The sequence below is a fragment of the Chiloscyllium punctatum genome, chromosome 3, assembly GCF_047496795.1.
Source record: "Chiloscyllium punctatum isolate Juve2018m chromosome 3, sChiPun1.3, whole genome shotgun sequence".
In the NCBI taxonomy this organism is placed as follows: domain Eukaryota; kingdom Metazoa; phylum Chordata; class Chondrichthyes; order Orectolobiformes; family Hemiscylliidae; genus Chiloscyllium; species Chiloscyllium punctatum.
The window spans coordinates 32770598-32792663 of record NC_092741.1 but is presented as its reverse complement, the minus strand read 5'-3'; the positions used below and the strand labels follow the sequence as shown (position 1 = coordinate 32792663).

Below are 22066 nucleotides of genomic sequence, written 5' to 3'. Positions count from 1 at the left end.
AGCAAGCTTTTGATAATGTCCCACACTAAAAAGATTAGTAAACAAAATTAGAATACGTTAAATTGCAGTGGGTATATACTGACATTATGAAGATCCCAGCTGACAGCAACATTGGAAAAGTCTGATCCAATGCACAAACTGGCTTGATAGAATGAAGAGAAGTCATACATTAACTCTGGTTCTCTATCCACAGATGCTGACAGACCTGCTGAGTTTCTCCAGAAGTTTGTTTTTGTCTCAGATTTCCAGCATCCAGTGTTTTGCTTTCATTCAAGCTAAGCTAAATCAGCTCAATTACTTACAATGGGTTCCCTAAACTCATGTCTTCAATAGCCTTGTAGGATGTCTTCTTCTTTGATATTGCCAAAGTCTACTTTATTCTCACTGATTTCTTTTTTGAATTCATTCACATGATGTGGATGTCACTGGCCAGACTAGCATTTATTACTCATCCCTAATTGCCCAGCAAACAAATAAGAATCAACCATACTGTTGTGGGTCCAGAGTCACATGTAGGCTCGACCAGGTAAGAATGGCACTTTCCTTCCCTGAAGGACATTAGTGAACCAGATGGATTTTTGTGACAATGAACACCAGTTTCACGATCATTATTAGACACCAGATACTTATTGAATTCAAATTTCACCATCTGCCATGGTAGGATTTGAACACGGGTCCCTACAACTTTAGCTGGGTCTCTGGATAAGTAGTCTCATGATAACACCATTAGGCCATCCCTTCCTCCACACATCTAAGCACCTCAATTTATCTCCAGCTCTAACTGTAGACCGCTAATAACACTCTACTGTTATGAGCCTTTTCTCCTTGCATTAACTTACTTCTGGCTCCATTTTTTCTCTCTCTCTAGTGGTCATAAAAATGAAGTCAGCAAACACTTCCAACAATTTTCTCTCAAGGTCATTTAGCTGACATCTCATATATGCTTTTTTGAACTTAATGATTGACTTTCTGATCCTTTGAATAAACCAGGTCATATCTTCACAGAACTAAAAACTAAAATCATATTTTCATTAGAACATTAGAACCATGTGAAATAATATGATCAAATTTTTTTAAATCACAGTATGATTGAGAACAGATAATGGACAAAATGGGCAGCACAATGGCTCAGTGGTTAGCACTACTGCCTCATAATGCCAGTGATCCAGGTTTGATTACAGCCTCGGGTGACTGTCTAGTGGAGTTTGCTCATTTCCTAGTGTCTGTGTGGGTTTCTTCCAGGCATTCCGGTTTCTTCTCGCAGTCCAAAGATGTGCAGGTTAGGTGAATTGGCAATGCTAAATTGCCCATAGTGTTCAGGGATGTGTAAGTTAGCAGCATTAATCGGGGCAAATGTACAGCTATAGGGTAGGGGAATGAGTTTGGGTGGGTTGTTCTTCGGAGGGTCGGTATGGACTTGTTGGGCCAAATACCCTGTTTTCACACTATAGGGATTCTGTGATGATGATTATAGAAACCAAGAATAAGGTACATTTTCAGGTTGGCAGGCTGTGACAATGGGTTACTGCAAGGATCAGTGCCTGGGTCACAGGTATTCACAAACTTCCAAGCTTGCAAACCTGCGTCAAGCTATGGTGTATAACTCAGCAATGTTACTAGCATTATTGTATGCGTTGAAGATGTGAGCAATGCACTGCAATCACCTGAAATATCACCAGTGATGTCTCCACAAAAATTGTACAAATCCACCAGCATTTCACACACTCCAATATCAGTTTCCCCTCTCCGGCCCAAATAGAGCATTATCGAGGCACTGGGTTACGGTTAATCAGTGTAATAGGCAGACTGACAAAACTGCACAAATGAACTTGCACTCTAAACTTCCTCACAGCAAGTAGTTATGGAGAAGGCAGAGGAAATACTTCAGAGACACCCTCAAAGCCTCACTGAACAATACATCAGCAGTAACTCAAAGAAATTCTTAGCCCAACATAGAAAAGGAAGGAGCCTGTAGAAAACTGACTATCCCTTTAATGACTGGTCCAGCTCTGACAAGATTTGCAAGTCAAGTATTAGAGTATTTAGTTACTTCAGGCCCCACAACAAAAGGTGGGGAAGGAATATCTGCCTCTATCTTGAGGGATTGCCCAAAAAGAGGTTGTTTGCACATGGCACAAAACTAGATGGAAGTAAGATTTCAGAGGTGGGTGGAAAGACGCATCAAAACATGAAAAGGCAAAGCAAATGGGTCCAAATTGGGCAGATGGAATGCAGTATGAAGGAAAGTGAGGTTATTTACTTTGGGAAGAAGAAAAAAGAAATACAGAATATTTAATCAATGATGAGGAGCTAGGAAATGTTCAACTTGAAAGGCATTTCCATAGCCTTGAACACAACACAATGAACATTAATTCTGAAATCAATTACAAAGGTAAATTGAATGCTGGCCTTCAAGAAGATTTGACTATAAGAACAACACAGTCTTATTGCATTCTGTGCAGCCTCAGTCAGTCTCATTTTGGGCTAGCACATGGAGTTTTGATATCCTTACTCAAGGAAAGATCTGCTCAACGCTAGGAGAGTGCACTTAACACACTGAACTAATTTCTGGGGTGCAGGATTTGCCCGTAGAGGAAAGATTAAACAGACTAGATTTTGTTCTTCAGAGATCACAGTAGAGGTGATCACTTTCAAACATACAAATATTGCACAGGATATATACAGGCAGGTTTATTCCCCTGACTGGGAGGGTCTAGAACCAGGGGACAGAGTCTCAGAATAAGGTGTTGGCCATTTAGTACTGAGATGAAAAAGAATTCCTTCACTCAGAAATTGATGGATATTTGGAATTCTCTGCCCCAGAAGCCTGGAAACACCGCATTTGAATGCTTCCAAGACTGAAATTAATACAAATTTACATATTAAGACATTAAAGAATACAGGGATAGTGCAATAAAAATGGTTTTGAGCTAGATTAGCCACAATCTCACTAAATGGCTGAGCAGGATCAAAAAGGTTTTGCTTTAACTTCTTTATTTTTGTAGAAAAAAAGTCCTTTATTTCCATATTAAAAATGTTGAGACTGCACACAAATTTCAAGACTTCCCATCAAAGATATAAATCATGTATGCCTTATTTTAATGCCTTGTTATTTGATGGCAAAACATATAAACTGGTAAACATTAAAAGATGAAATGCATTTATTTATGCATATGTGATATGCACTATTAGGCAGCAATTTCCACGAGGTCCAAGATGCATCACTAAGATTGCTGAACTACTGTTGTGGCTTTTCAGCAATATGTGGCACAAATATACTGCAATCTGTATGACAAGGTAAAATATGCAATTAATATTGCTCACTACTGCCATAATTTCGCGGGTTGGTGATGCTGAGCATAGTGTGACCCCTATACACAATTATCTTCCTTCCGCCTCTGTGCATTTTAAAAAAAAATACAATACAGAATTTCTGTGACAAACACGTTTCTGTACTTGACAAATTTCTATTTTAGAAATTGCTATTTTGAACTCAAAACGTTATTTCAATTGCTTCACAAGCTATAAAAGGATAAAAAGGAGAGAAACAAAAATTAGATAATCAACTCGGAATAAAATTATCTTGCAAATTGCTTGCAATGTTGAATTTAAATGATGCAAAACTACACAGTTTAAATATCAACTTGCCAAACAGAATAACATTTCTTGGAAAGTTCAAAATTGTTTACATTAGTTCCTTGCAAATACCATAATTGTCCCTGCCTGTGTTGTATCAATGGTATAGTAATACTACTTAGAATTGGAGCTTTGAATGATATTTGCAAAACAATAGTTCTATGTTCATACAGTCACTTCTTCCCTATTTGGCCATTCAAATATGTCAGCTGAGTAAAGTCATTGTCATGAGCAATGATTCACCACACATGAAATATTTGAAAATTGGACCTGCTTGCTTCACAGAAAGTCCAGAAACATGAGCTACTGGCTAGATTTGAACTAATACAATAAATTTCATTGGAGCATATTATTATCACAACATAGGTAACAATTTTTCATTCCATACACAGTGAACTAAAAAGTAAATTTCTCCAAATCTGAAAAGAAACCAGTCACAAAATGAGCTTCCCGAGATTCATTACCCTCTGAGAAGAAATTCCTTCTGCATTTCAGATTCAGATCGATTTCTCCTTATTCTGTAACCATGTCTCCAAGTTCAAGACTCCCCCATGAAACATCTTCAACATCTACACACTCAAGATCCATCAGATTCTTGCAAGTTTCAATAAAGATCACAAATACCCCTACAAACTCTAACGAGTAAAGGCATAATCTGCTTAGTCCTTCTTGGTCAGTCAACCTCTTCATCCCAGGAAACAGCCTAGTGAATCTCTTTTGAACTACTTTTTCTTTTAAATTCATTTGTGGGACATGGGCATCCTCTAATGCCAGCAATTACTTATAAATATGGGGACCAAAACTGTAAACTGTGTTTGCTGTAAATAAGAAATTAACAGAGCTCAGAAAATGAAGGACAGCAGCAATATTGGTTTCAGTTGTATTGTAGGAAATGCATGTGATCTCTCAAATCAAGAAACCATTTTAAAAAAAAAAGCAAACAAAATATTTGGCATTAAAAACAGGCATTGTCTTTGTCAACAACAGTTTAAGAATTTTTGGATCTTTTATTTTGAAGGAAAAGTAGCAAGTGTGGTTAGAAGTATGCTGCCACCATTCCCCTGTCCTTGATAGGATCAAACGGCTGATAAATGCTTACAATCAACATTCCCTTGAAGCTGCACAGTTGTGGCTTGTTGTTCCACATATGGTCATAAGTTTCAGCATGCTGACTGCAAGCAGTCGCTGCCACAGAAAAGCCTCAGAGACCGATGCAGTCGCTAAGAAAATCAGATGGAACACTGCTCAAAATAGTAGAACAGTGACCACCAAGAACAACCAGAAATCAGTGCCTGCAATAGGCATGCTGAAACATATGTAGAACATTGTGCCATAACTGCACAGCTTCAAGGGCATGTTCATCATAAGCTATATCGGTCCTTAGATCCAGTTCAGCATATCCTGAACTGCTTTACACAAAAAAAATTTTAACTGTAATAAATCTGACAAAGACTTACAAATAATTCCAATGAATATGGTCTCTTGGGAATTTTAAGCTCAAACCTTCATCTATTGATTAGTTGTGTGCAGATTCTCCTGGATGCCGAACTCTTCGGTCCAATTTTGCTCTTTTAAAAATGTAATTGGTTCTCAGATTAAAATTATTTGTCACAAGCTATGCTCCAATATGTTAAGATTTCTAGTCAAATCTCTAAGGGGTAAAGCTCTTACAGATCTTTGCTTCCTACTGGAATCTACAACTGTCAGGTGGAACTAGCTTTGAGCTCATAATACCCCACACTGCTGCTTTCTTACCAAGTTTGTAATAGAGGTTGAATTTCAAGTGTTTACAAAGGAAGAAATTTTAGAAGACTGAATTTTTAACTATCAGGACTTTACCACCAGTCAGCAACTGCAAGCATTTGAACTGATGCACTCTTTGAATATTTGCTATTGCCTTTCCAACATCACTCCTTTAAGTAATGCTCCCCAAACTAATTTAGCCAACTCGTGTCTCAGACCATCTATTTAGATTCAGGACCCTGATCTCAGAATCAACTTCATCACTCTCCGTCAAGAAGAAGAATTCTTTCATATTACATTTGTTCATCCCAAAGGGACTACAAACAATTATATTATTTGTTTCTCATTTCACAATACCCAGTCCAAGGTATTTTCTAGTTGGTTCTTCAACGCATTGGTCCAGAAAACTACCCTGTATTTACTCCAGAAATTCCTATTTTATAGTATTGTTATTAATTTTATTTCCCAATCTATGTGCAGGTCCAAGTCACCCAAAATTCCAGATGCTTCTTTATTTCATGCACCTCTAATTCCCTGTTTAATGCAATTCCCGATGGGTGTGGATGGGGTGGGGGGTCTGTGTATTTTTTTAGTTGCACCATAGAAAGCATCCTATCTGGATGCAGAGGTTGGTATGCTCATTCCAAGACTGCAAGAAATTTCAGAGTTGTGAACGCAACCCAGTCCACCTTACAAACCAGCCTTCTTTCAATTGACTTCATCTATAAATCCCACTCTCTTGACAAAGTAGCCAGCATATCGAAGATCCCTTCCATCTCTTCCACCCTCTTCAGTCAGGCAGAGGATAAAAAGTTTGAAAATACATACTCCCAGATTCAGCTTCTTCCTTGCTGCTTCAGACTTTTGAATGTTTTCTCTCATATTAGAGCTAATCTTTCTTTGCACCTTCTCTGTAGCTGTAACATGATATTCTTCATTCTATTCTATTACTCTAATGTACTTATGTATGATATGATGTGCCTGGGTAGCATGCGAAACAACACTTTTCACTGCATCACGGTATATGTGACAATAATAAAATAAAATCACTGACTAGCATTAACACTGATTGCAATCCTGAGATCACTAACTCAAAATCCTACTTTTCAACTGACTTCCTAACACCTACATTCTGCTTTTAGCAAGTCACCTTTTTGTTTTAAACCTATGTCGTTTGTGCCAATGTGCAAATCACTGATTGTTCACCTTCCCCTCCAGAAAGGCTGTAGCTGCCTTGGGACATCCTTGACCCTGGAATCAGGGTGGCAGCATACCATCCTGGAATCTCATTTGTGGCTACTGAAATGCTTGCCTATTCCTTTTAAATGAATCCTCTATAACCATTGCATTTCCACTTTTTTAAAAAACTTCTCCTCAATTACAGTGTAACAAATTTGGCTGTTGCTGCTTCATCCTCCCCCACATGAGGGGGTCAGTCATTTCAGTAGGATCCAAAATGATAGAGCGGTTTTGCAGGGGAATAGTCACAGGAGACTCCTGCATTACCTGCCTATTCCTTTTCTCTTGCTGACAGTCATCCATCCCCTTCCTGCCTGTGGAGTATTAGCCTGGGGTGTGCACATCTTTCAATATGTGCTATCCATTACACGCTCCACCTTGCCAATTTTCCAGAGCATCCCCAGCCATTGCTCCAGCTCCAAACCCATGGCTTCCAGGAGTTCAGTTGGAGTCACTTCCTGCACACAGGCTGGTCTGTGGCACTGGAAAATGTTCCCAGCTTCCTACACAGAGCAGGAAAAGCATACAATGGCTTTCAGCTCTCCTAGCAGGATTCATAACCTTCAAAAACAAAATCAACTTTTTGGAAGATGCTTAATATCAAATAATACCAACTACTCTCGGGTTCTTATTCCCTGGTCCTAGTGACAAGAGAATAAAGAGTCCTTACAAACTATAAACTACAAAAAAAAGGCAAAAAGCACATCTTCCCTCTGCACCAAATTTTCAGAAACACGTACTCACTCTGGCCATTTCTCACTCAGGATGTGCTCTCCCCCAACCGCTCACACAAAAGCTTACTGCTCAACATTAACCTGCAGTCACTGGATTACTAGCCTAGTGACGTGGCCACTACAGCATTACTTGAGCTGCAATTCAATTAACAACTTTTACTTTAGACATAACTAATCAAAGCAAAAGCAGAATCTTTCATAGGAAGCAAAAACTAGAACAAAAATTGCTGCAAAAGCACAATAGAACTGTGGAGAGAAATTAGAATTATGTTTCAGGTCCAGTTACCCTTCTTCAAAATTTTCATGGAGGTACATACTTTCACACAGAATGAGAATGTAGGCAAACCTAGTATTACTTTGTCAAACCATGTTGGTACGCAGACATTGATTAATAAAGTTACATATGACAGAATGGAGAAAAGCTCCTTTAAAACATACTTTCTCACATACAAGAAATTCTGCTTTAAAATTGTAAAATCATACAGTTTAAATGGTAATAGATTTCATACGTACTGGCATAATTTCAAATAAGGATCACATGGAAGCATCAAGGTTCTGCTGATGTCAGCTTATTCAGACGATATTCTAAATCTATTGTGCCATAAGCAAGATTCAGATCATTATAATTTTAAATCAAACTCACATGCAGCATTGTGGGTTCAGGCAGAAAATCCACATCTTCTCCAAAGATGAAATCTGGAGGCAGATCTGGGTAGTGACAGTTGAAAATAATGTCCCCTTGACAAACAACCAAAAGCCACAATTTATCATTAGTATTCATGATTAAGACATACAAATAATCATTGCTAAATCACAACACACAAATAATTTGCAGTGAACTCTGAATAATTACTTCCAGTAAAGCAAAACATGCTTTGTTAGATTGGCTAGTTTTAAAAAAAATGTTTTTTCTTAATGAGCTCCCTGCTCTCTTCAAAATGTCAAAACTCCACAATTAACAATGAATGTTTCTCTTCAGTGTTTACCTTGAAGGAAGACATGAAAACATTGGGGGAGTTAATGGCGATATCTTGGGACGGTCCATATCATAGTAGAGGTGGTGCTGGATGTATTAGAATGTATGAAAATGGCTAAAACTCCTAATCCTGACCAGATATATCTAAGAGTTTAGATTAGAGTGGTGCTAGAAAAGCACAGCAGTTCAGGCAGCAGCCGAGGAGCAGTAAAATCTGCAGTCATTGTTTTTACCCAGATATATCTAAGAAACCATCAAAAGGCTCGTGAAGAAACTGCGGAGGCCCTGGCTGATACATTTACATCATCGTTAGCCACAGGTAAGGTTCTGGAAGACTATTGTGCCCTTATTCAAGATAGGCTGCAAAGAAAAACTTGGGAGCTATGGACCAATAGAATTTAACTCTGTGGTAGGCAAGTTAGTTGAGAAGATTCTGAGGGATAAGATATGCATGCATTTGGAAAGACATGGTTTGATTAAGAGTAATCAGCATGACTGTGTGTGGGGGATCATGCCTCACAAAATTTGTTCAAGTTCTTTGATGAAGTGACCAAGAACATTGATGAGGGCAGGGCAGTAGACTTAGTATATATGAATTTCAGTAAGGCCTTTGATAAGGTTCCACATGGTATGCTGCTCTGGAAGGTTAGATTACATGGATACCAGGGGGAGCTGGCAAATTGGGTACACCACTTGATGGGAGGAAGTAGGAGGTAATAGTGGAAGGATGCTTGTTGGACTGGAGGCATGTGACTACTGATGTGCCTCAGGGGTTGCTGTTAGACCCAATGCTGTTCGTTATGTCTGTCAATAATTTGGATGAGAGCGTACAAGGCATGATTAGTAAGTTTGCATATGACACTAAAATAGGCAGTATCACAGAGTGAAAGAAAAGTTTCAGAAATTACAGCAGGATCTTGATCAATTGGTAAGTGGGCTGAGAAATGGCAAATTTAGTTTAATACAAATAAATGTGACGTCTTGCATTTTAGAAAGTCAAATCAAGATAGGAGTTTCATGGTGAATGGTAGGGCTGTAAGGAGTGTAATCCTTCCTGTAGTGACGTGATCAGAACAGTACTCTAACCAAAATTCAGAGTCATGGATATTAGCAGATTTCCTGTTGTGTTGCTCATGGATAGTCAAATGATATAATATTGTATCAGAAAAGAAAAATAATGAAATTGAAATAAACCAAATATAGGACACATTTCGAAAGATGTTAAAACAGACAGCAAAAGAAAGTCTAATTTTTCCCCCAATATGACTACCCTATAGGTGATTCAAATCCTACAAAAAAAAAACATCCATATCAAATCTTTACATTTGATTGAACTGCTTCTCCTCAGTTACATCCTGTGAACAGTTAGGTCTGCTGACAAGATTACTCGCACAGCAAAAAGTTCAGATTTTCTTGATATCATAGAATAGTGTGGAAGCAAGCCATTTGGCTTATTGAATCCATACCGAACTTCCGAAGAGAATCCACCCAGACCCTCTGGCGCTGTGCGGCAGCAGTGCTAACCACTGAACCATCTTGCCACTAACTTCCAATAAGTAATTTATTAATTTTTAATCAAACACTCCAAGTCTGGAAACTTCACAATCTCAATCTTTACAATCGAAGTAAGTGAATTTGACCTGAACTCTTCTCGAGAATAGAGAGAATTTTACTTTTGACCCTAGCTGCTGCAATCCAAACCTGCACTAAACGTTTCAATCTCTGAGTTTTTCCCTCAGCCAAACTCAATCCTATATTATTCTAAACCAAAAGAAAGTTAATACCTCTATAAATCCCACAATATCAACACTCTTCGATCAGCACTCCAGGGGTTTGCAGATACCATCTCTGAGACACCCAATGGATTACATTAGTATTCTCAAAAGGACTCTCTGATCTTGATTTCTTTTATTTAAGGAAACCCTTTACAAAAAGCAATCAACACCCATATCCCACTGGTTTGAAATCCAAACTCTCAGAAATACGTTATATTTCATCATACAATACATAATTGCCACTCCCAATTTTGATGGATATCTGCCAACAATCCCGTCCCAACTCAACATTGCTTCTAATCCCATTCCCAACCTACAGGGCCACCTTTTCCATCAATACCAAGTCCAACGGCTTCCTTAAACCTATATTGTAAATCTTGATTGAGTTTTTTGAGGATGTAATTAACAAGATAGACGAGGGAGAGGGGCAGACATTGACTACATGAACAGTAAGGCCTTTGACAAGGTTCTTCATGGTAGACTGATTAGTAAAGTTGGATTAAACTGGATCTAGGGAGAGTTAGCCAATCGGTACAGAACTGGCTTTATGGTAGGAGACAGAGGGTGGTGGGAGAGGATTGTTTTTCAGACTGGAGGCCTGAGACCTGTGATGCTCCGCAGGGAGTGGTGCTGGATCCACTGCTGTTCGTCATTTATATAAATGATTTTAATGAGAACATAGGAAACATGGTTAATAAGTTTGCAGATGACACCAAAAGTGGTGGTACAGTGAATACTGAATAATGTTATCTAAGAGTACAATGGAATCTTGATCAGCTGGGCCAGTTGGCTGAGGAGCTACAGATAAGAGTTTATTTTCGATAAATACAAGGTATTGGACAAACAAGGGCAGGACTTATACAGTTATTGGTAGGGCCCTTGGGGATGCTGTTAAAAAGAAGTGTACGGATTCAGCTACACAGTTCCAATGAAAGTGACATCATAGGTTGACAGGGTCATGAAGGTGGAATTTGTACGTTTGTCTTCATTGGTCAGAGATTAAAGTATAGGAGTTGGGACGTCATGTCGTGGCTGTAGAGGATACGGGTGAAACCACTTTTGGAGGCTGGAGTATAGTTCTGGTCACCCTGCTATAGGAAGGATAGCATTAAATTGGAAATTGTGCAGGAAAGATTTACAAGGATGTTACTGGGACTAGAGGATTTGAGTTATAAGGATAGGCTGGATAGTTTGGGACGTTTTTGCCTAAAGCATAGGAGGTTGAGGGGTGACCTTAAAGCAGCTTATAAAATCATGACAGGTATTGATAAGGTAAACAGCAAATGTCTTCTCCCTCGGGTAGGAGAATTCAAATCTAGACTGCATAGATTTAAGGTGAGGGGGGAAAGATTTAAAGGGTCCGAATAGACAAAGTTTTCACTCAGAGGGTGGTGTGTACATGAAATGAACTGCCAGAGGAATTAGTCGATGCAGGTACAGTTACAAGACTTAAAAGACATTTGGACATGAACAGGAAAGGTTTAGAGGGACATGGGCCAAACACGGGCAAATGGGAGTGGTTTAGTTTGGGAAACTTAATCGGCATGGACGATTTAGACTGTCTCTATGCTGTTTGACTCAATGATTCCTTAAAGCCCATTACCTCTCTGCCTATAATAAAAAGGTCGGAGAAGATTTTTTTGCAATTTTCCCTTTAAAAAAAATCTACATAATTGCTACTAAGATGTAACTTAATTAGGGTTTTGTTTTCTGAAGTCTATCTTTCTGCTCGAATTAGTCCACGTTGAGAAAATATATTTTGATGCACAAAATATTCTCAACTGCTCATATTGCAGCAAAACAAAAATGTGCCAAAATAAAATACAAGAATAAAAGGCATCTTTCCTTTCCAAACATCAAGTCATGCTATTGTACATATTCTGTATGCATGGGTTTTCTGAGAAGTGATGAATTAACCCAAATTTGTTTTGATTACTTCCCAGGTTTTCAGCAGCAGCGCAATGGGACAATAAAACCTCACAAAAATCACATTCTGTAGAAAGGTAACTGGATTTGAAACATTAACTCTTCTTCTCTCTCCATAGATGCTGCCAGATCTACTGAATTTCTCCAGCAATTCCTGTTTTTGGTTCTTGTTTCCTTGCGGCCTCACCAATCTACTTCACCCCCCATTCATCATGGCTTTCTAGCCTAGTCTCACCCCTTTAAATCAACCTTACTACTTAGGTCTGGATGCAGTCTGAACAGTGGCCACTATTGCGGTCGAGAGTGCGGATGGTCATTTGATAGACCAGGAACTCTCAATTGCAGGACTTATGATCAAAGTGTTTGTGAAATTCTCATCTTCACTCAACAGTAGCTGTTGGATGAGCAATCAAGCTGGGGTGCTATTAGTACTAATCCGGAGACATAAGCTAATGTTCTGGGGACACAAGTTCAAATCCTGATTCGGCAGATGGTGGAAATTCAATTCCATTCATTAGTAAGACTCTGGAGTTAAAAATTAATCTCTGTTGTGGAAACTATGAAACTATTGTTAATTGTCATAAAGACTCATATTGACAGTTATGCCCATATTTATGAAAAAAATATAAAAAAAAACAATCTAGCTTATGATGACAAAAAGGAGGCAACCACAGATAGATCCTTGGAAGATTCCAGAGGATATCGTGGTAAGCATTGCCATTGATAGACTTGCTCCAGCTAAGATAAGATTGATAGAAGTGTAATCGTAAGGGAAATCATACAGAGCTGGACAATGAAGAAATGCTGGAGAAGGGCTGTGTTACCAGATCCAAAATAGCCTGATTGTTCATTGGATCTACAACATATTGTTCTAAGAAACTGTCCTGAATGCACTGTATGAATTATTCCTGTAGCTACTCATATCAATTTGATTTTCCCAATTTACACAAGATTGAAGTCATCCATGATTAATGCACTTTTTTTAAATCCAAAGAACATGCCTTTATTAGCTCCTGATTTATTCTATGTCCCAAAGATTGTTAGGGATCCTATTGACTCCTCCCAGTGTCTTCTCCCACTTACATTTGTTTACCTGTGTCTATAAGGATACTACATTCTGCAATCTAAAATTATTTCTTGCTATCACACTTATTCTATTGCTATGTTACCACCCTTCCCGTTTGAAATTACATACCCTGAATATTTAGTTCCCACTTTGGTTTCCTTGTAACTATGTCTCTATAATGGCTCCAATATACTATTAACCTCCATTTATTGATTTATTTTATATCCTAAAGAAAGAACTATTACATTTTTCCTTTTTACTATTTTCCCCCTTTGACCTGTGCTTTTTTAACAATGTTGACAAACTCTGTCCCTTGCTGTCACAGCACATAAAATACAGATAATGCACAATCAAATCAAAATTACCACTTGGTAAGGTGGATAATCAGCAAGAGAATCAATGATTATGGAGATAAATCAGGAAAGCAGAATTGAGGATTATCATCAGTCATAATCTTACTGAATGATTGAGCAGACTCGATGGGCTGAATGGTCTACTTTTGCTCATATGTCTTACAGTTTTAGAGAGGTCTCTGTTAATTATTATATACAATTAAATTGTTCTGAAATCAAAGCACATAGGCTGATATTCATCATGAGCAACTGGTATGCTACAAAACACAAGTGAGTCAAACATGGATCAAATGACCCTAAGTGCCAGGAAAACAAATTCAGCCATTGTGTCAGATGGAACTTGTGATAAGACATGCAGTGGTTTGATAGTCATGTTCAGTTTTTAAACTACTTTTTGCATATAATCAATGTTTTAAACCTAATCTTCAAATTGATAGTATCTCATTATAAGTTGGTTTTTTTTAGCTGCCTAATACCATACCACACTTTAGACAATTGATAAATTAAGCAATCCTTTGACAATGGTGTCTTGTTACCAATTATGCAGTGACAGAATAGCTTCCAAAATTATTTGGTCTCAAACTGTTTCCAACTGACTACGAAATTTATTTTTGACAATCTCCTACAAACACAAACATTTTCTTGATTCAATTTGACATTTCACTGCACTATTCAGAACAAATTGCTTTTAAAAATCATTCCAAAATACACAGACTTTTTAAAAGCTTTACTGTGCAAACAGTATTCAACCCATGTGGACTTCTGCTGACTTCAGTATGAGAGTTATTCACCATCTGATTTCATGGGAGCAACTTTGGTGATAGCAAGATCAATTGCTTGCTTATAGGAAAATAGGAACACAGGAGGAGGTGGCCATTCAGCCTGTTGAGCAGCTGGGATTTAATATGAACATGGATAACCAAACACTATTATACTTTTTATCCACACTATCCCATAAACACCATTGATAATTTATCAACACTTAAAAACTGAGCTTCCACAGCCCTCGGGAGTGGATATTTCCAAAAATTCACCAGCCTGACAGCTTGATCCTATTGTGAGATGTTAAGTTTTAGATTACCTTTACTAACTCACTCACCAGCTCACGATATTCATTAATACTGGGTTCCTGTTCATTCATTCATAATCCTTTACTAACCTGTTATTTACTATAGCAGTTTCATTCATTCATAAAACAGTGGTTTTGTAGTCCATTTTAATGTCATAAAATAGACCAAATTTTAAAAATCCTTTCTAATCAAAACAACCCTTTCAAATCCATAACTGCATTTTCACATCATATTAGCCTTTGCTGCAGGCAGTGTTTAGACCTAGCTACCTCCAAATAGGTGTCAATATTGTCAAAAAAAGTTACTCCCATCAAGTCTCCAAGAAACATTATAATATTAATCAGCGTTTACCAACCATCTCCTGGATCTGAATAGATTATAGATCACCAAACAGATTAGATACCTTTTAAATGGGCCATTATCCCTTTAAGAAACTAACTGACAAAACAGGCTTCCATGAAATTGCACGAATGAATGAAACTCACACAGGCAACTAGTAAACAAATGTACAGCCCAGCTGTGGTAATCAGTTAATATATTTTATTAAGTACAGCTACAATTTCTAATTTATTTAGAGCATATAAGCCTAGTATTTTTGCTAACATTTACTACTTTAAAAGACAAAAGGACGAATACCTCTTAATTACGCAAGCAGACGAGACAGACGCTCTTAATCCCATCAGAAGTAGCAACCAGCACTAAAACATAGAATATTTCAGTGCAGTACAGGCCCTTCGGCCCTCAAATGTTCCATCGACCTGTGGAACCAATCTGAAGCCCATCTAACCTACACTGTTCCATTCTTGTCCATATGACCATTTAAACACCCTTAAAGCTGGCGAGTCTACTACTATTACAAACAGTGCGTACCACGCCCCTGCAACTCTGAGTAAAGAAACTACTTCTGACATCTGTCCTATATCTATCACCCTTCAATTTAAACCTATGTCCGCTGTGCTAGCCATCGCCATTGGAGGAACAAAGACTCTCACTATTCAACCTATGTGACTCTCTGTTAATCTTATGTCTCAATTAAGTCACCTCTCAACCTTCTTCTCCCTAACCTCAAGTCCCTCAGCCTTTCTTTATAGATTTTTTTTTGTATTGAATCCCTACAGCGTGGAAATAGGCCCATCAGCCCAACAAGGCCACACCGATCCTCCGAAGAGCAACCCATCCAGATGCATTCCTCTACCCTAATATCCTATATTTATCCCTGACTAATTCATGTAACCCACATATCCATGAAGCACATCTAATCCATCTAACCTGCATATCTTTGGACAGTGGGAAGAAACTGGAGCACCCAGAGGAAACCACACAGACAAGGGGAGAATGTGCAAACTCCACAGACAGTCCTCAGAGGCCGGAATCGAACCTGGGTTCCTTGTGTTGATGTGACAGTGCTAACAAAGTTCTTCCCTCGTAAGACCTTCCCTCCATACCAGCCAACATCCTATTAAATCTCCTCTGACCCCATTCCAAAGTGTCCACATCCTTCCTAGAATGCAGTGACCAGAACTGTATGCAATGCTCCAAGTGTGGCCACACCAGAATTTTGTACTGCTGCAGCATGATCTCATGGTTCCGAAACTCAATCCCTCTACCGATAAAAGCTAACAAACCATATGCCTTCTTAACAACCCTATTAAATCTGGGTGGCAACTTTCAAGGATTTATGTACCTGGACACCGAGATCTACACTAGTGCTCATCTACACGACCAAGAATCTTACCATTAGCCCAGTACTCTACATTCCGGTTACTTGGCATGCGTTTTAACCCATCTCCTGTCTCCCAGGTCAGAAGCCTCTCAAACCTTTGTGTACTATAGAATGAAACAACATAACAGCACAATAATGGAATTTTAATACATGAGAACTGTTGATAAAGGGGCTCTTGTAAGAACTGTATTTCAGGATTCTATTGCCACCTTGAACTTGTGCTCTTCAGTTGCTGAATAAAAGAGGCTATTTTCACCACTCACTGATTTCGGTCATTATTTGAACAGGATTCGACACGATCATAAACAACGTGTTGATTTTCATTGCTACAGGCAGTTTGGATCTCTTGACACAAGCAGAATTTCCTGCCCAACAGTCTTGGATAAATCAAGTATACTTGCAGTTCCCAGTCATGGTTTAGTTAGATGACAAACCTTCAACACTTGAGCTTGAAAAGACTACCAACTGCTTGCTTAACAAGTTGAAAAGCACCAGTGAGAATGGAATTCCAGTTAGGCATGGAAAATCTCATCTACTGCCACATCTTTCTTTATTTGTATATGGAATGTGGGAACTGGTGGCAAGATCAGTTTTCATTCCCTGTACCTTTTTTTCCCCCTTGAATTGCCTGGCTCTTGAGGCCATTTTCTCTGGCAGTTAAGAGTCAATCACATTGCTGTAGACCTGGAGTCCCAGGAAGGCCAGACCATGCTAATGAACCAGTTGAAACTTATGGAACACTTGAAAATGGTTGCATAGACATGACATAACAGCTTTTAATTGCAGATTCCATTGAATTCAAATTACACCTTCTGTCATGGTAATCAAACTCATGTCTCCAAAACATTAGTTTAGGGCTCCCAATTTCTGATCCAGTGACATTTGTGTTATGCTACCACTTCCCATCTTTTGGAATTATAGGCTCTATTTTATAGGATATGATTTGACACAAAAGTCATCACATTTTCCAAAAAATAGTACAAAAGAGATTGCATCTTGTTTCTTGCCGTGAATGGAAAGGCTGAGCGTATCCAGAAGCATACTTGATTTTCATTCAAGAACAGAAGGAGCCACAATCTACTCCAGTTACAAGAAAAGTACAGGGAACATGCGCACCTTACTTTCATAAATTTTACTAAAGCATTTACCACCAGAAATTGTAGAATTCTTCAAGACTTTGGAGAAAATACCCCATCCATCAAAGCTTCTCATTCTTACCTGCTCCCTTCATGACAAGATGCACTGAACTATGCAGTTTGATGACACCCTTTCAAAGAGTTTAAAAGTGAAGAATGGAGTGCAACACGTTTTAACCTCCACGTAGTTTGCTATTTTCGACTCCCATGTACAAGAAACATGACATCAAATCTCCAGTATTAGTCACATTAAGGGGGAGCCAGTAAATGCCTTGTTGAATTTCACTTGACTATTAATCCAGAAGGGAGAGAGCATGGTGCTAGAAAAGCACAGCAGGTCAGGCAGCATCCAGAGGAGCAGGAAAATTGACGTTTCCGACAAAAGCCCTTTGTCAGGAACCATTCCGCCCGAAACATAGATTTTCCTGCTCCTCAGAAGCTGCCTGACCTGCTGTACTTTTCCAGCATCACACTCTCGACTCTATTCTCCAGCATCTGCAGTCCTCACTTTTGCCTATTAATCCAGAGACCCAGGTAAAATTCTGCCAAAGGATATTTGGAGGCAGAAAACCAGTACGATGGTCAACAGTCAGCTTCAAGGGTGTTTGCAAGAGTGAAATGAACGCTCCAGATATCAATATTTGCTCCTGGTACAAATTAGATAATGGCAGAAGAAAATGATGATATCACCTGAAAATAGGCATACATCACCCCAATGATCAGTGACTTTAGCAACTTACAAGACCATCAAATGGTCTTCGAGAGTGAGTGGCCGTTACACAAATTACATTCACATTGAACAGGTGAATTAAGGCAAAGAGACTGAAGGCATGGGGGAACAGGGTGAGTAAATGTAATTTGGACTATTTTCTCACATGAATGGTAAATGTGGATCTTAATTGAGTTTCTCAATGGCCTGTTTCAATCATAGAATCCCCAGTGTGCAAGTAGGCTATTTGGCCCATCGAGTCCACACCGACCCTTCGAACAGCATCCTCCCAGACACACACCCCTGCCCTATCCCTCTAACCGTACATTTCTCATGGTTAATCCTCCTACCGTGCATAAACCGGGACACTATGGGCAGTTTACCATGGCTAATCCACCTAATCTGCAAACCTTTGGACTGTGTGTTGTTGGTGGAGGTGGGTCTGGTGTCTTGAGCACCCGGAGGAAACCCATGCAGACACTGACAGAATGTACAAACTCCACACACAGTCACCCAAAGGTGGAATCAAACCCAGGCCCCTGATGCTGTGAGGCAGCAGAGGCACCATGCAGGACCATATTATCGCTGTGAGCAATATAGCAAATGGTTCAGATTTTAATACATTCAACGAAGTCATTAGAATAAAAATCTGACTATTAATATTATGCTTTAACTCAATTAATAAGCAAATCACATTTTCTTTTAGTGATTTGACACCTATCATTCAACCCCACACTTGTCCTTCAACACTTAACTTCTGTACAGTGCAAATTCAACTGACTGCTAAAAGAAAAAACTGTAAGCCACAATTAGAACATTTTCTGAAAATAAAATGTTCTTGAGCATCGATTGTGACTTCAATTGTTTTCCAATTGACCCTTTCTTTTCTTTATATATGTCACGTAGATGTTACTGGCTGCATCAACATTTCTTACCCTGCCTCTTGAGGGAATGGTGGTGAGCTGCCTTCTTGCACCACTGCAGCTTGTTGACAATGAGGGAGTTCCAGAATTTTAAGCCAAAAATGACGATATATTTCCATGTTAGGGTGGTGTGTGGCTTGGAGGGGAACATGCACATGGTGGTATTCCCATGTACCTGTTGCCTTTCTTCTTCTAATGATATAGTGTCGTAAGATTGGAGGGTGCTGTCTAAGGAACCTTGGTGACTTTCTGCAGTTCACTTTGCAGTTGGTACACACTGCTGCTACTGTCAGTGGTGGAGGGAGTGGAAGTTTGAGGATATGGTGCTAATCAAGTTGGTTTCTTTCTCCTGGATGGTGGCAAGCTTAGAGAGTCGTTGGAGGTGCAGTCATCCAGACAAGTGGAAGTATTCAATCACATTTTTTACTCACACCTTGTACCCTGTAGATGGTGTACATTCACCTTGGATTCAGGACAGGAGTTACTCACTATAGAATTCATTGCTGCTGACCTGTTCTTTTCACCACAAATGAACAGAGTGAGCAGATGGGAGAATGTTGCAAAATGCTCAGTTCTTACATGCAAGAAAGATTTACAAAGATATGCCAGGACTGGAGAGTTTGAGCTATTTAATATCAGAATCATACAGCACAGAAACAGACCTGGAACAGATGAATGTCATACAGACTGGATTGGGGCTTGGAGTAGAGCTGGGAAGGCTGTTGGACTGGGGGTAAGACCACATGCGGAGGCCCTGCACTGAACTAGTACAATGTAATGTCTATTTGAAATTTCCTTCCTTACTTACTTTAATGTCAAACCTTTAATGTTATCCTATTTTTAAACTTTTTTTCTCAACTCTGTAAATTAATGCAACTACTTTTATTTTTCTGATATATGCAAGAATTGTACCTAGGTACTTATACCTAAGATGTCACCATAAGAAAGCAAACATTGTAAAAGCTTTTCACTGTACTCCTACAATGGAGCACATGTGACAATAAAAGGCTATTCTACATTCTATTCTAAAATTAGGAAGGGTTTAAGACGAATATGGAGCAAGTGCTGGCAAATATGGGACTAGTCAGATTGGGATGTTTGGTGTCAAACCAAACATGTCAAACCAAAGAGTCTGCTTTTGTGTTGTATGACTCTATATAGCTAGTCCAATTCAGAATTTGGTCAATGGTAACCCCAGAATATTGTTAACGTCACTTGAAATTCAATGGCAATGGTTAGATTCTCTCTTGTTGGAGACTTCATTGCCTGGACTTTGCATGGCATGAACGTTACATGCCACTTGTCATTCTATACCTGGTTATTGTTTATCTCTTGCTGCATTAGGACATGAACTCAAACTTTCTGAGGAGTCACAAATGGTGCTGAAAACTGCATAGCGAACATGCTAACTTCTGACCTTATAATGGAGCGAAGGTCATTGATGTCAACAGCTGAAGATGATTGAGACTTAGACTCTACTCCTTAAGGGCTCACGTTGCAGTGGTAGTGTCCCAATCTCTGCACTAGGAGACTTGTATTCATGTCCCACCTTCCCCAGGGGTGTGAAGTAACATCTCTGAACAGGTTGTTTAGTAAATGTTAACCCTAAGGATCGTCTGCAGAGATGTCCTGGAGCTGAGATGACTGACCTCTAACAATTACAACTATTGAACTTTGTCCTGAGTATGATTCCAACTAGAGGAGAATTTCCCTGCCGATTCCTGTGGACACTAGTTTTGCTTGATAAATACTCATTCAAATGCAGCATTGATGTCAAGGCAGTCACGTTCATCTCATCTCTGGAACTGAGCTTTTCTGACCATGTTTGAACCAATGTTGTAATAGGTCAGGTGCTGAGTGGTCCACTCAAACTAAGAGTGAGCAGATTATTGCTGAGCAAATGCTGCTGACTCTTACCATTACTTTGCTGATGATTAAGAGTGGACAGTGTGGTATTTAGCCAGGTTGGATTTATCTGGCTTTCTATGTACAGGACTTTCCTGGGCCATTTTCCAGATTGTTGGGTAGATGCCAGTGTGGAGCAGCACAGCTTGGCTTGTAGTACAGCAAGTTCTGCAGTGCATGTCTTCTGTACTATTAGCTGAATGGTCAGGCTCAGACCTTCGTAATATTCAGTGTCTCCAGCTGTTTCTTGATATCATACAGACTGAATCAAGTAAGCAGAAGACGGGCATCTATATGGAGAAGGAGACCAAGATCGACCATCCACTCAGCACTTCGGTCTGAAGTTTATTGAAAATACTTCAGCCTTGACACTTGTATTCGTGTAGGGCTCCTCTGCGAGGATGGGGATATTCGTAGACCACTGTCCTCCATGAGATTGTTGAATTGTCCACCACCACCATCCATTGACGACTCACGTAACAGATCTGCAGTGTTTAGGTTAGATCTTTTGATTATGGAATCACTTACTCCTTATGCTGTCTGGCTTGCAAGTAGCCCTATTTTGTAGCTTCACCAAATTAACACCTAACTTTTAACTATGTCTGGTGCTGTTCCTGACATGCTCACCTGCACTCTTTGTTGAGCCAGGATTGTTCCTTCATCTTGACGGGAAGAGTAGTGGAGGATATGCTGGTCACAGATTATGTTTGGCTACATTCTACTGCTGCTGTTGGTCCACAGTGCCCGATGAATGCCTAGTTTTAAGTTTCTGCATCTGATTGAAGTCTATTTAGCAAAGTAATACTGCCACACAATACGCCAGGGTTGGAGGATTTGAGCTATAGGGAGAGGCTGAACAGGCTGGGACTGTTTTCCCCGGAATATCGGAGGCTGAGGGGTGACCTTATAGAGGTTTACAAAATTATGAGGGGCCTGGATAGGATAAATAGACAAAGTCTTTTCCCTGGGGTCGGGGAGTCCAGAACTAGAGGGTATAGGTTTAGGGTGAGAGGGGAAAGATATAAAAGAGACCCAAGGGGCAACTTTTTCACCCAGAGGGTGGTATGTATATGGAATGAGCTGCCAGAGGACGTGGTGGAGGCTGGTACAATTTAAGAGGCATTTGGATATGAATAGGAAGGGTTTGGAGGG

The 22066-nt window shown here is 39.4% G+C and overlaps 1 protein-coding gene across 5 annotated transcripts in view; it reads right to left on the bottom strand.

The window, feature by feature from the left end:
• Positions 1-22066, bottom strand: part of babam2 (BRISC and BRCA1 A complex member 2) — a 204281-nt gene that overhangs the window by 165057 nt on the left and 17158 nt on the right. For all 5 annotated transcript variants that reach the window (XM_072551249.1, XM_072551230.1, XM_072551257.1 and 2 more), the window contains exon 4: positions 7996-8090. In XM_072551249.1, coding sequence (XP_072407350.1) covers positions 7996-8090 — 95 coding nt within the window. The remainder of the gene's footprint in view (positions 1-7995; positions 8091-22066) is intronic.